This window comes from Topomyia yanbarensis, chromosome 3 (genome assembly GCF_030247195.1).
Source record: "Topomyia yanbarensis strain Yona2022 chromosome 3, ASM3024719v1, whole genome shotgun sequence".
Taxonomy (NCBI): Eukaryota; Metazoa; Arthropoda; class Insecta; order Diptera; family Culicidae; genus Topomyia; species Topomyia yanbarensis.
In genome coordinates this window covers 310,852,062-310,868,390 of record NC_080672.1, presented here as the reverse complement: position 1 = coordinate 310,868,390, position 16,329 = coordinate 310,852,062, and the positions used below count along the sequence as shown (strand labels likewise).

General features: G+C 37.4%; 1 protein-coding gene across 1 annotated transcript in view; it reads left to right on the top strand.

Annotated features, from left to right (window-relative positions):
• The first annotated feature begins 721 nt into the window (after positions 1-721).
• The window catches only part of LOC131690723 (sialin), a 38,203-nt gene continuing 22,595 nt past the window's right edge, over positions 722-16,329 (top strand). The window contains exon 1 of the mRNA XM_058976681.1: positions 722-1,503. Within this exon, the coding sequence (XP_058832664.1) occupies positions 1,475-1,503 (29 nt within the window). The 5' untranslated portion in view covers positions 722-1,474. The remainder of the gene's footprint in view (positions 1,504-16,329) is intronic.

The following is a 16,329-nucleotide window of genomic DNA, read 5'->3' as shown; positions in this document are numbered from 1 at the left end:
AAAAAACATCGATCCGACAATTTTCCCAGAACACTAGCTCTACCTTTTATTCACAGTCCCAAACACTCATTTACTGGTGGGTTACCCCTCAGGTTTGGGAACAATTTTTCACTAGTGGTCTATCCCCCATATGCTTGTTCATATGTCAGTGGCGCCATAATTTCAAATGTGGCCACAGTCCCAACTACAAATATATTTAAAATGACCGTTAAAGCGGGTGAAGCTTTGTTTTTGAGTGTTATGTCTGTTAGTCTGTGGTTAAATTTTCTCAAGACTATCACGTTATTTTTAAAAATATCTTCCAACATTTCTTAACTGAAAAAGTTAAATTATGTTCAGGAAAAATTAAAGCAGCTAGATTTTCAGAATCTTTCAATCATACGTAAAAAATTAACCCAATTTGCCTAAATGAATTAAAGAAAGTAACTATACTAACAGAAAGATAACACAACAATTGAGAAATGACCATATCTCTTATTAGGAGCTATAAATCGACCATCCATCCTGACCCGGCTTGTGCGAGCGAATTTGTCGATGCTGAATTTGATGAACGGTGTAATATTTGACGATTCGATTATCGAGCACCGCATCACTTCGCTGGGTGGTTTCGTGGCTCATACCTAGCTACATTTGGCGGCGACGCAAGTTCTCCTGGACCTATTGGGGCTGTATGTAACTAGCAAACGAGTGGGCTGATATTAAACGCGGTCAAACAGCCCAACTTCAGTCGGCTGCACGCGCTCAACACAATCGGTTCGGTTCTCGTGAGTTACTTGCTTACCGGAAACGAGTGTGAAAGTGAGAATAATTGACTGGATGCTAATAGTCGATTGTTTTGGGGCAACAGTACTGTCCTGATGGTTATTATTGGCGAACGCCTTGCTTGGTTGGTTAGTTTTCCACGAGACTCGGCGCGAATTCAGTAACGAACCCCGGCATCCAACTGCGTGTTGTTTAGTTTTTACGACAGTTGAAATACATATCGCATACATCTGCCACCGGTGAGAGTAAGAGTGAGACAAAGTGCAATAACCATATTTCTAAATTGAACCTGCTGTTATTCGACCCGTCGAGTGATTTGAACGGGACGATCAAGACAAGCGCCGAATTTTTAAACCAATAAATCTAGTTTTCGCGCCGACCTTCGGACAGCAGCACAGCAGTTGGTTCAGTGAAGTCGATTTGGACAGGTGCCCCAGGCGTGTGAAATTGCACTAACAATGAGAAGTAGCAGTGTGATGCCAATTATTATCCGATGCTAGACCGGTCTGTCGGAACGACTGTGTCAACTACGAGTGCTTCGAGGGGGGTGGTAAAAGCGATTCGTCCGACGGACGGTTTAAATTTACACCCTCAATAGCAACAAGTCTTGGAAAGTGTTTCCCGCGTGTTCCCGACAGCTGCAGCTGATTGCATTTTCCCGTTCACTGCAGATTTAGAAACAAAACAATCGACGTACCGACTGTGAAACAACATGGACGTTGTAGAGAGTAGCAAATTGAGGTAATGATTAGACCGCAAACTGATGGTTGTTGTTTGTTTGTAGAATTGCTAATAGTCCTAATAAACGGTAATGCGTGGTAATGAAGGTGAACCCCATGCACGAGTACAATAAAAAACGAACCTTGTTGATGAGTGCGATAAGCACTCAAGAGAAGCATTTTTCGAATCGTTTTTATGAACTGCGTTTAGATTAGATGCTTTTAGATACTAATGTTAATTATAGTCTTCATTGGAACTGACTAGATTTGAATAAAAGATATCAAGCGGGTACCTTGCTTGGTAATCTTGAAGTTTGACCTCTTAATGTGACGCCCAAATTAAAATCGGATGGCATGGAAATCACAAATCTACAATACTAGCCTAACATAAAATTGTTAACGTTATGTGCAGACCTCTGTGGATTTTCTCAAGAATTAATTTTTTTCTTAAATTATTTCGCTTCGGTGAAGTGGTCAAACTCATAAAACCCGTAAAAATGGCGCAATGATATATACTAAATGTTGAAAGTTAAACTAATTTTTCGATATAAAGTTTTTGTTAGTTTGACATACATACATTATTGTTTGAAGACCTAAGTAGGAATAAACGAAAAAAAAAAGTTTTTTTGAATCATTTATTTGACATCACATTTGCGAAAGAATTTTATCGCTGAAGTTTCGATTTTTTGGTGTTAAATTTTCTCAAGACTTTCACGTTATTTGAAAAAATATCTTAACTAACTAATTATCATTTTAAACATTTTTATTTATTGACTAATTGCTTCATATTGTAATCTTAACAATATTTTTCCTAGTGTCTTTATTTATTTTCTTTGCTTCATTTATAGGGTTTGAGCTAATGGTTGACTTACTTTAAAGGGTTATTGCTTTTATTTGAAGTACATATCCTCAATAGCGCTTACTAAGTAGAACTGAAAATGTTTGATTTTTATAGCACCTTTTACTATACAGTTTCGACTTAGGTACTAGGTAAAATGTAGGGTAGTTCAGCATATTTTGGTCCAATTTGAAATAATTGATGAACTAAAATAATATTTTTACATGCATTTTCAAAAAAAAATCAAATCAAGGTTTTCATGATAAACTAACACACTTTGTTATACAATCCGTGGAAAACCTAACAATTGGAAGAACTTATTCGTTTTATAGAAATATCCCAATTAGGTTGTTCTGCTGCCGTTGAAAATTTTAATAAAAATGGTTTTTGAAAAACTACGACATAATTACGACAATATACAGATATCGAATAATGAGTGGTTCTCCAAAAAAATATCCATAAATCAAATCAAATAATGAGTGGTTAATAACTGATCATTATTTGATTTGATTTATGAATCCTTAAAAAAAATTCAATATCTCTTCATCCATGTTTATACTTTTTGTGCTTGACAAAGGGTCGACAAAGTTTTGTCTTTTCATGATCTTCGAGATCTCCGAGCAAAAAACAACTATTTCGTAACGCCGTCGCCCTTACCACTACGCCTGCATAGAGGAAACTGAAGCGAGAGCGACTCGAGGTCCGATGAATTGAAGGATTCCCCGCGGGTCCGAAGAATACCATCTGCCAATCCGGTACTCGACGACTTACCAGACTGAGGCGCAAATTTGTTTCGTTGATTACCCCCCCCCCCCCCCACCCCCCGTGTGAGCGAAAGTTGCAAGTTTTGCTCTTCTTTCCCTGTCACCATACGCCTTCTCTCCCCTGTCCTTAATACAACTGCTGCTACACTGATGTGGAAATAAGCCACCCTCTGAATATCTTGACCAAGCATAAGTTTTCGTTAAAAAAAAAATCTAATTAATATTCTGTATTCCTAGTTTTAAGAAAGCTATAATTTTTACTCTTTATTGAAACTCTTGTCTTCCATCTTGTAAATAGAATTGAATCCCTAGTTTTAAGATTTCTGTGAAATTTCTCATAAATATTTGTTCCCCCTTTTGTGTACTAAACTATATTGTTAGTTTTAAGATAACCGTAAAATATTTCGTAAAATACTATTACTCCCCCTCTTGTATATCAAAGTGAATCCCTTGTTTTAAATTTTTTCATAAAAAAATCTTTTGGTCCTCTCTTGTATATTGAATCTTATTTCTAGTCTTAAGATAGCTGTAAACTTTCTTTTCCTTTGTAAAAAAAAATATTTCAACATTGAAACCTCCTAGTTTTAAGATATCAAAAATGTAAAAACAAAAGCATTTGGCACCGCCAAGCTAACGCATTTGTGCCTATAAATAAACGAAATGTATAAAAAAAAACTATTTCGTAAAACATTAAGTCTCTACTTATTTTCGAAAAATAATCTCTTTTGAAGTAGAATACTTCTAACGTTTCATTATGGGGGCCCGTTTCAAAATATCGGCTGTGGCAGTCGCGTCAGATTTTGAACGTTAATAACTTCCATCATACTTAATAGAATGATTTGAGGTTTAGGGCAATTTTATCGAAAATATGTTCCGCAATGTTGTATTAAAATTTGGAGCATGTATAACATGCATTAATACCGAAAATACTGTGTTTTAAAAAATCTATCAAAAACAACCGAAAATGGTGAAAATTTTCAACTCATCTCGGCCAGAGCCGTCAATATCGTGCACCAACCGAACACTTAAATGATGAAAAGTTGTAAATATAGGTCCGCTACAGATTTGTTTCTATCAACATTCGTATTTGGTTGCTTGGCGCGAACGGATGACTGTACAATACCGAGAAATATTTGTGAGCTGTACACGACTGGTGGATGAATCAGTTTGTGTCGAAACATGCAACTAGCAGAAGCCATCATTTTCATTTCTGATGGATGTAAGATAGCATACAAACACCCAGCTGCAGTGAGGCTACTTGACAGCTATAGCTCAGCCACGTTACTACAAATCAATTCTATTGCCAATGAAAATAGCCGCCATCTCGATCTTTGTTTTGCCAGCGATCAGGTTTCCGCCACATCAATAGTGATGGCGCCCTCTCCTCTAGTAAAACCGGTGATGCATCATCCTCCATTGATCGCTACGATTGATGCCACTGTGGTGCATGATTTCGATATAGCACCACGTTCTGTTACCTACGATTTCCGTAAAGCCGACCATCGCAGTATCGCAGACCTTTTTTCCACCATCGATTGGGAAAATATTTTGGACCTCGAGGATGGCGAATCCGCAGTCCAAACCTTTTCCAACGTTCTGGCGTACGTTATTGACAGGTACGTTCCGAAGAAAGTTCACCATCGACAAACCGGCCCTCCATGGCAAACGAGTACATTGCGACGGTTGAAGTCTATTAAGAGAGCTGCCCTGCGGAGGTTTACCAAGTATCGTACAATATCACTCAGAGACTATTACGTCAGTCTCAACCATGCGTACAAACGAGCCAGAAATCGATATCAGCAAAATATTCAGCGTAATCTCAAGTCGCATCCTAAACGTTTCTGGAAATATGTAAACGAGCAGCGCAAGGAATCAGGACTGCCGTCGTCTATGACTTTCAATGGTAACACAGCTTCCACATCACGAGATATATGTGCACTTTTCTCGGAAAAATTCGCGAACGTGTTCACAGATGAGGAATTAACTATTGAGCAAATCGAACTCGCTGCTAGCAGAGCTCCACTTGTGGGTCAAACTCTGAGTGCTATCGATGTCAACGCAACGATGATTACCAGAGCTTCCTCTCGACTTAAGTCATCCTTCAATCCGGGACCCGACGGGTTCCCCTCCGCTTTTCTGATAAGGCACATTGAAGTTTTGGTTAATCCGCTTCTTCACATCTTTCGAACATCTATTGACAGAGGTATTTTTCCATCTTGCTGGAAATCAGCGAACATGTTCCCAGTACATAAAAAGGGAAATAAGCGAGACGTCAATAACTACCTTGGAATAACTTCATTGAGTGCTGTCTCGAAGTTGTTCGAGCTTGTGATTATGGAACCTCTTCAGGCTCACTGTTAGCAGTACCTAAGTGACGATCAACACGGCTTCACGTCTGGACGGTCAACTGCGTCTAACCTATTATGTTTAACATCCTTCATAACAGAGAGTATGGAACATCGCGCTCAAACCGACGTTGTTTACACCGACTTATCTGCCGCTTTTGACAAGATAAACCACGATATCTCAATAGCAAAAATGGTGAGATTTGGAATTAATGGTAGTATTTTGCAATGGTTTCGATCCTACCTCACTGACCGAGAGATAACGGTTGTCATAGGAGAATGCCAGGCCCCTGCATTCTCTTCTACATCTGGAATACCTCAACGAAGCCACTTGGGACCGTTGATGTTTCTGATATACTTCAATGATGTACATCTAATTTTGAAGACTCCACGATTATCGTTCGCAGATGACCTCAAGATTTTTCGCCTAATTCGTTCAATTGAAGATTGCAGAGTTCTCCAACAGCAGCTTCAAGTCCTTGCTGATTGGTGCAATACGAACCGCATGTATGTAAACCCGAAGAAGTGCTCGGTAACATCTTTTTCACGGAAGAAGGATTCGATTTATTTTAACTACCGTCTACTAGAGACAGAAATCGAACGTGTCAGTCACGTGAAGGATCTGGGAGTGATTCTGGATTCTCAACTTACGTTTAAACAACACGTATCCTATGCAGTAGGTAAAGCGTCTCGAGCACTGGGATGCATATTCAGGATAGCCAAAAACTTTACGGATGTTTATTGTCTCAAATCGCTGTACTGCTCTTTATCCGATCAATTCTAGAATATTGCCCTGAAGTGTGGAGCCCGAACTATAATAATGGCGTTGAAAGAATTGAAAGTGTGTAGCGACGCTTTTTACGTTTCGCGCTCCGTAGATTGCCGTGGAGAGATCCTGTCCGACTACCTAGCTATGAAAACCGATGTCAGCTGATTCAACTAGAGCCTCTACATGTTCGAAGGAATACCGCAAGAGCTTTGTTCATCGCTGACACTCTGCAAGGCCGTATAGATGCCCCAGCTATTTTGGAACAAATCAACATAAACGTCGCACCTCGAGCACTACGTAACAACAATATGTTCCGGTTGCCATTCCGACGCACAAATTATAGTATGTATGGAGCCATCACTGGTCTGCAACGAATTTTCAACCAGGTAGCTTCAGCATTTGATTTCAACGTTTCTCGACATACTCTGCGTGTACGTTTCTCTAGATTGTTTAATCATTTCGTTAACAACACTTGACCTTTTAATTCTTTGTTTATAATTATTGTATGATTATTGTTTTTTTGTGCGACTTGAGTATTAGAAATAAGATTAGTATTTAGGCTAACATCATTGGGGCTTTGATATGCCTGTTGATGTATTAAACAAAATAAACAAATAAACAAACACACACACACACACACACACACACACAAACACACACGAAAAATCCGATTTCAAATCATCTGACTGAAGCTCGTTCCTGATTGGTTCCCGCTAATTTCATGAACCAAGCCGCAAATCTGGTCAGAAAGAATTATCATTTCAGTCGGTTTCAGCAAGTCCACTTGTCAGATGTCAACACCGCCCACCCGGAGAATAGTTTCTTTGGCAAAAAAATTAGCCCTTATCAACGCTATCATTCCATTAGAAAGAATTAAATTTGAAAATATTTTCTTTCGCCAACTATTAATGTAACTACGACTAACGTTTCCAAATGGAAGCCCCATTTCAAAATTTCGGAAAAAAACCGAAGATCGCGTTTTGAAAGTTTGTAACTTTCATTGTACTTAACCAAAATACACAATGTTTAAACCAATCAGTCAGAAAAATAATCAGGAATCTTGTACAAGATTTGTACGTTTGTATAACTTGCATGAATAAAGAAAAAATTAAAGGGATGTGTACAAGACACGACCACGATGACATTAAAAATGCGACCATTTTTGTGAGCCAGTCATATTATTCGTGGATATATCCTGTAATGCCATCGACTTATTTAGGACTACACACAAAAGGTAACAAATCGTATCCTCTACGGAATCTACTACACAATTGTTTTGATTATTTCCCAACAAATCGCGCAAAAATCTGTTTGTTCTGTACAGCACCGCGCAAATAATTGACGTTGGAAAACAAATCGGCAACTTCAGTTGCCAACCACTTAGAAACGATCGAAGCATTTTTCCGTCAATGTTACTTATCTGATTCAAATTTTTGTAGGTATTTTCTTGTTTCCGTCCAATTGTTTTATCGCACATTTTTCGGATATTATTATTGAAAATGACTAACCCGGTAAGGGGAAGTTATTTTCCAAAGCACGAAATGGAAATTTCATTTGTAATTCTTCTGAGAACGATTTTGTGATCCTAATAAGGACCGTTTGTTGCGATTGTTTCGCCGATTCCTTGCAAAAACAATGCGACTTCTGTACACGTCTAGTGATGGAGGCAATTTTGAGAGCGCATTTGTTTGCTCCTGCTAACTGGAGTATTCCTTCCAGGAACTAACGAAGCGGGTCGCCGGTAACAAGCGAACTGATTTCAACGATAACCAAATGCAAACTGAAAATATTTTCCTATAGATAATTCGATTTACCTATCTCAGATGTGGTTCATCGTCAAAAAGGCGGCGCTATGAAGTTTCAATTAAAAATTCTTGCAATATAATTAATTTGGGCCTGAAAAGGACCATTGGTTTGTTCTATCGTGGGAGGAAAATTTCGTTTATTTCCGATAGCGGCGAATTTCTCACAGGGTGACAATTCCTGTTCCGTAGAATTTGGCTCCTCAACGTCACCACACGGAAAATCGATTCATCACAATTTTAACTAAAAAAATAGTTGAGTTTTTGGTTTTGTTGAAAACAATAATCCAACGTTGTTGGTTTGATGCTGTCAGTTTCAGTCTGGACATGAACGTTTCAGCCTAGCACAAAACTTAAAAAGCCTACCTGAGCTTGAGCTTGAAAAGCTTGTCTCAGCTTGTAACGCTTGTTTTAGTTCAGACACAATCGCATATGTGTAACGGACACTACCTTTTCAGCCAAGACACAAACGACTGGAATTCAACAAATCCCATTGATGAATTAAACTACTTCATCGTAAAATACAACATAAGATATTTCAAACGTTTTGTTTCACCGACCGACGGATGAAGGTATGGAATTAAATTGTTGAAATACTCCGTATGCAAGTAATTCACACGTAAATATAATTTAGAGTTATGTTTCTCATAATGTTATGTTTTAATAAACTGTACTCCTAAATGAGACGAAATAGCTAAAGCTATTTAAGGATTGTTGGTAATTGATTGATAATTTCAATTTTAGATGAAAGGAATAATTTTTATTTCTTTTCTATTTAGTAAGCTATTTCTTTTCTATTTAGTAACTTCATACTTATTTCAGATCTAGTTTGGAATCTCAAGAGATGAAAAATAATTATCATATTGCATATTACATTTGTTAATAACTGAAATTTTGCTATATAATCGACAAAATCCGAAATTGAATGATTTTGACAATTTTCGACAATACTTTGAACTTTCAGTATACATATATTGAAAAAATGTCAATCAAAATCATTCCTTTATTGAAATGTTTTTAAAGAAAAACTAGGTAAAACCAAAACGAGGTCAGTTGAATTTCTGATTTTTGTGTACTGGTTCAGGTAGTTGCGTCCAGGCTAAAACAAGCTTTCCAAGCTGAGACAACTACCTAGCTGCATAACCGTTATGCCAAGCGTGTATGAAAATAGTTGCTGTCGCTACCTTGATGTATTTCAGTAAGGTGTGCATCTTGGCTACTTTGCTGTCATTTCGTACGATGTGCGTCTTGAATCAAAATCAATAATAATTTTCAATAACAATAACGTTTTTCACTTTTCTGTTAAAATCAACTAATTAGGAAAACAGGAATTTGTTTTTTTATTTTCTTCATCGAATGGTTTTCAGTGCAGGGGTTGAGGTACTTTCGCGGAAGGTTTTCGTTGCTGACTGCTTGCGGATGGTCTGTTTGGTACGGGCTATGGCGCGAAAATTTCTGCTATTCTGGTGTACAACGAATGATAAGAAAACCGACCGACCAATATTTAGTATAGTAGCGCGAATTCGCACTACCATTACTCTCTTGCTCGCACGTTTTCATTCCTTTCTGTTACTAATACTAGCATAACCTAAACGAATACGCGTCTTTCCCCCCACCATCCATTTAGTGAGCAGTGTTGTCAAACGCATTTTCAGCTTTTCATCAATAAAATTTCAACAATATTTTCAAAGAATATTGCAGATTGGAAAAGAAGAAAAATAGTTGACGATGGAAATATTAATTTTTAATTTTGTTGCCGCGCAAGCGAGATTGTTATTCATTGCCAGCCTTGTGTAAGAAATTCATCGCGTAGGGAAGGTTGATGTTGATCTTAAAATCCCGAAAATGGAATGAAAAGAACACAGGAAAAGGGATCACTCTGTCTACTTACCAACCTCCCGCACCTAATTTACATAAGCATGCAATATGCAGTCCGACTAGCTAGCTTTGGGGTTTCCTTCTCACTTTCTCTGCGGTTAGGATAGTAATAAAATCGTAGAAAGCGGTACAAATGTAACCGCATACTTTGTGAGCCCTTACGGGACTGGACTAGGATTGTATAGCAGGACTCCGTATTGTGGTTAAATAAGTCAGTCTTGAAGAGGTAGGACCAAATATATAAGTAAACAAATAGAAATTGCGCCTTTTTAAGGCCGAAGGGAATCTACGCCTTATAACAGGAGAATAGGGAAAAACTTAAGAATACAAAGGGACAAATTTTGTAATTTTGTATTTTTCGACGAGGTAAGCAGCATCACTACCTTTGGAAAGTAAGTACACACGGATCTACGTTGGCATCACCGTTTCATCATCACTGTGGCAGCGCTGGACTTGCTGTCTCGAAATCTGATAGAAAAAGCTTTCTCTCCTCGTCGTTTCAAATTTCTTGACCATAATTATCATAACGAATTATTTGAAATTTTTTCCATTCAAACGTGATTACGTTCAATAGCATTAGATTTGAATTAACGCCCCGAAATGTAGTCACGACACTCTGGTTATGTCGCAGACATTACCCACCCATATTTTTTAACTAACTCGAAAAATAATTTCAAATTTCACTACTCTACACATCACTAGCAGACTGAGCAATGAGTGATGTGTGCGGGGACCGTCTGAGGTAGATCAGTGCGTTGCGTCTTCCGTTGAAATGTTCAAACAAACTTGACAAAGATAATATTGATAGTGTTTTTTGCCCTGGAAATAAAGACCTTCGAAACGCTGGTGGTATACGCAATACAATATTGTTGTAAGAAACCCGTGACCAAACGCGATCTTTCTTTAATTGATCCAGCAATTTAATATTTTCATTATACGATACAGAAAGAAACCATAAACGGTTTATGACGCTACAGTTACACCAATCATGTCAGTATCGCATCCGGAAATAGAGAGCAGAAGCCAGCATCCCAAGTGTATTCTACTTCACTCCGGTTATGTCTCTGACATTATCCACTCATCTTTTTTAATCATTTACTTAGCTACTCGGATGAACTATGAGTGGTTCGAGCGAATGTAATCATTTAAAGTTTATTTGAATCAAAGTATGGTTTTTCGTAAATTCAAAAGCCGAATAACTTTAAATCAATTAGAGATATCTTATATAGTATTGTAGCTATAGTAATATTATATTTTTATTATATTTTATTTCGCACCAAATTGCAAACGAAATTTAAACCGAAGTTTTTTTTTTTGTGGGCTGATAGTGCCTTTTGTTAAATGGATCTCGGCCGCTAGACAAGCTAAATTGGATGCTGTGGTGAGTGCTTGAAAAAAATTTGCGCATCGTTGTCTCTGAGAGTGTGATGTCTGTCCTCTAGTTTGTCTTCTCTGATAGAACGATCTCCTGCCAGCGCGTTTGAGTCATCACTAAATAAAATTCACTTGTAAATATGAACACTCTTCCTCCAATCAGTCCGTACCAACGAGAATAGACCATGACCAGAGTTAAAAATAATCGAAGCTCTTTGTTGACGGCTGAACATGAACCTGTTGCGACTCGCGCTGAATAGAAAAAATATTCATTCAAGTATCCATCTTATTCATTCAGTTGAATATCGTACAATATATTCATTACACTAATTATCTAGGAAATTGTTTTCAAATGTCGATAAACCATATGAAACAACAATCATCATCGCTTACATTGTGCCAGGGCCTATTTTGATGCGTTGCTGCACGGTCGCTTCGTCTAATAATCGGAGCCGAATGAAAATCTGGATGGATGAATGGGCGGTTTGTTCGTTTGACATTTTCAGCTGCGTCACTGAATATTGAAAATGAATGCAGCTGAATATGGTCAATTTTCATTCAATGAATTTGAATATTTTTAGCTCTGACCATGACAGTCGAAAGCCACAGACACAGGCCAACCCTTCCCCCTCTCTATATAAATGAAAAAGTGTGTTGTCAAATTCTTTGAAAGCTGTTATGGAAAATTATTTGATGACAAAAAGTCCTAGAAAATATAAAATCTGGTTGTCCTATTGTTGAAATTTGACGCATAATTGTCCCACTAGTAAAGTAACCAAAAAGTACGTATTAAGTTTGTGGAAAGAAAAAGATTTATTAACAAGGAGATGAGTTCGATATTAATAACTACATTAGTGAGATCAATCCTGTAAAACTATCACTGCCATCACTTACAAATACTTAAAACATGGCGAACGCATCAATTTACGATTTTACTAAAACCAAAAATCTTCCGCTTAACAAGCAAGCTCTTGATGCCCCTTTTTCGTAAACAAAATAAATAAACAAGTTTAACCATTAAACTTCAATGAGAGAATAAATTGTTCATAATGAGTCTATCTGAAAAATTTCAGATCGATCCCGTGCTTGGAAGTTAGGTGATCAGTTATCGGTCAGCATTAGGTTGAATTCAACCAAAAATTTTCGGTTGGTTGATAAAAAACGGGTCATAACTGTACTGCCCATAAAAACATGAGAGTCCCATATTGAAAAACAGCAAGCCGAGAAAAACGCTGTTCAAGATTTACATTTTCATTGAGTCTTGTGGATGGGACAACCATGTTTTGGTATTGTTTTTCGATATTTTCTAAACAAACCTGATTATCTTAATCATGCTTCGTGATTTAGTGGTGATACAGAATACAAACCAACAGATAACTCATTTTGGACAAAAATCCATATGGGACTCTTATGCTTTTATGGACAGTTTACTTCCACTATGCTACTTCTGAAGTGCATTGCTGCACCACTCGCCTTCGGTTCAAGGTTCCGTTTCCTTGCAGCACTAGTCATGATGTATTTCCGGATCCCTGTTTTAATTTTTTACACCCAACACTAGGCCATAATACCTTTACGGTTAAAAAAGATGAGTGGATAATGTCAGAGACATAACCGGAGTGAAGTAGAATACACTTGGGATGCTGGCTTCTGCTCTCTATTTCCGGATGCGATACTGACATGATTGGTGTAACTGTAGCGTCATAAACCGTTTATGGTTTCTTTCTGTATCGTATAATGAAAATATTAAATTGCTGGATCAATTAAAGAAAGATCGCGTTTGGTCACGGGTTTCTTACAACAATATTGTATTGCGTATACCACCAGCGTTTCGAAGGTCTTTATTTCCAGGGCAAAAAACACTATCAATATTATCTTTGTCAAGTTTGTTTGAACATTTCAACGGAAGACGCAACGCACTGATCTACCTCAGACGGTCCCCGCACACATCACTCATTGCTCAGTCTGCTAGTGATGTGTAGAGTAGTGAAATTTGAAATTATTTTTCGAGTTAGTTAAAAAATATGGGTGGGTAATGTCTGCGACATAACCAGAGTGTCGTGACTACATTTCGGGGCGTTAATTCAAATCTAATGCTATTGAACGTAATCACGTTTGAATGGAAAAAATTTCAAATAATTCGTTATGATAATTATGGTCAAGAAATTTGAAACGACGAGGAGAGAAAGCTTTTTCTATCAGATTTCGAGACAGCAAGTCCAGCGCTGCCACAGTGATGATGAAACGGTGATGCCAACGTAGATCCGTGTGTACTTACTTTCCAAAGGTAGTGATGCTGCTTACCTCGTCGAAAAATACAAAATTACAAAATTTGTCCCTTTGTATTCTTAAGTTTTTCCCTATTCTCCTGTTATAAGGCGTAGATTCCCTTCGGCCTTAAAAAGGCGCAATTTCTATTTGTTTACTTATATATTTGGTCCTACCTCTTCAAGACTGACTTATTTAACCACAATACGGAGTCCTGCTATACAATCCTAGTCCAGTCCCGTAAGGGCTCACAAAGTATGCGGTTACATTTGTACCGCTTTCTACGATTTTATTACTATCCTAACCGCAGAGAAAGTGAGAAGGAAACCCCAAAGCTAGCTAGTCGGACTGCATATTGCATGCTTATGTAAATTAGGTGCGGGAGGTTGGTAAGTAGACAGAGTGATCCCTTTTCCTGTGTTCTTTTCATTCCATTTTCGGGATTTTAAGATCAACATCAACCTTCCCTACGCGATGAATTTCTTACACAAGGCTGGCAATGAATAACAATCTCGCTTGCGCGGCAACAAAATTAAAAATTAATATTTCCATCGTCAACTATTTTTCTTCTTTTCCAATCTGCAATATTCTTTGAAAATATTGTTGAAATTTTATTGATGAAAAGCTGAAAATGCGTTTGACAACACTGCTCACTAAATGGATGGTGGGGGGAAAGACGCGTATTCGTTTAGGTTATGCTAGTATTAGTAACAGAAAGGAATGAAAACGTGCGAGCAAGAGAGTAATGGTAGTGCGAATTCGCGCTACTATACTAAATATTGGTCGGTCGGTTTTCTTATCATTCGTTGTACACCAGAATAGCAGAAATTTTCGCGCCATAGCCCGTACCAAACAGACCATCCGCAAGCAGTCAGCAACGAAAACCTTCCGCGAAAGTACCTCAACCCCTGCACTGAAAACCATTCGATGAAGAAAATAAAAAAACAAATTCCTGTTTTCCTAATTAGTTGATTTTAACAGAAAAGTGAAAAACGTTATTGTTATTGAAAATTATTATTGATTTTGATTCAAGACGCACATCGTACGAAATGACAGCAAAGTAGCCAAGATGCACACCTTACTGAAATACATCAAGGTAGCGACAGCAACTATTTTCATACACGCTTGGCATAACGGTTATGCAGCTAGGTAGTTGTCTCAGCTTGGAAAGCTTGTTTTAGCCTGGACGCAACTACCTGAACCAGTACACAAAAATCAGAAATTCAACTGACCTCGTTTTGGTTTTACCTAGTTTTTCTTTAAAAACATTTCAATAAAGGAATGATTTTGATTGACATTTTTTCAATATATGTATACTGAAAGTTCAAAGTATTGTCGAAAATTGTCAAAATCATTCAATTTCGGATTTTGTCGATTATATAGCAAAATTTCAGTTATTAACAAATGTAATATGCAATATGATAATTATTTTTCATCTCTTGAGATTCCAAACTAGATCTGAAATAAGTATGAAGTTACTAAATAGAAAAGAAATAGCTTACTAAATAGAAAAGAAATAAAAATTATTCCTTTCATCTAAAATTGAAATTATCAATCAATTACCAACAATCCTTAAATAGCTTTAGCTATTTCGTCTCATTTAGGAGTACAGTTTATTAAAACATAACATTATGAGAAACATAACTCTAAATTATATTTACGTGTGAATTACTTGCATACGGAGTATTTCAACAATTTAATTCCATACCTTCATCCGTCGGTCGGTGAAACAAAACGTTTGAAATATCTTATGTTGTATTTTACGATGAAGTAGTTTAATTCATCAATGGGATTTGTTGAATTCCAGTCGTTTGTGTCTTGGCTGAAAAGGTAGTGTCCGTTACACATATGCGATTGTGTCTGAACTAAAACAAGCGTTACAAGCTGAGACAAGCTTTTCAAGCTCAAGCTCAGGTAGGCTTTTTAAGTTTTGTGCTAGGCTGAAACGTTCATGTCCAGACTGAAACTGACAGCATCAAACCAACAACGTTGGATTATTGTTTTCAACAAAACCAAAAACTCAACTATTTTTTTAGTTAAAATTGTGATGAATCGATTTTCCGTGTGGTGACGTTGAGGAGCCAAATTCTACGGAACAGGAATTGTCACCCTGTGAGAAATTCGCCGCTATCGGAAATAAACGAAATTTTCCTCCCACGATAGAACAAACCAATGGTCCTTTTCAGGCCCAAATTAATTATATTGCAAGAATTTTTAATTGAAACTTCATAGCGCCGCCTTTTTGACGATGAACCACATCTGAGATAGGTAAATCGAATTATCTATAGGAAAATATTTTCAGTTTGCATTTGGTTATCGTTGAAATCAGTTCGCTTGTTACCGGCGACCCGCTTCGTTAGTTCCTGGAAGGAATACTCCAGTTAGCAGGAGCAAACAAATGCGCTCTCAAAATTGCCTCCATCACTAGACGTGTACAGAAGTCGCATTGTTTTTGCAAGGAATCGGCGAAACAATCGCAACAAACGGTCCTTATTAGGATCACAAAATCGTTCTCAGAAGAATTACAAATGAAATTTCCATTTCGTGCTTTGGAAAATAACTTCCCCTTACCGGGTTAGTCATTTTCAATAATAATATCCGAAAAATGTGCGATAAAACAATTGGACGGAAACAAGAAAATACCTACAAAAATTTGAATCAGATAAGTAACATTGACGGAAAAATGCTTCGATCGTTTCTAAGTGGTTGGCAACTGAAGTTGCCGATTTGTTTTCCAACGTCAATTATTTGCGCGGTGCTGTACAGAACAAACAGATTTTTGCGCGATTTGTTGGGAAATAATCAAAACAATT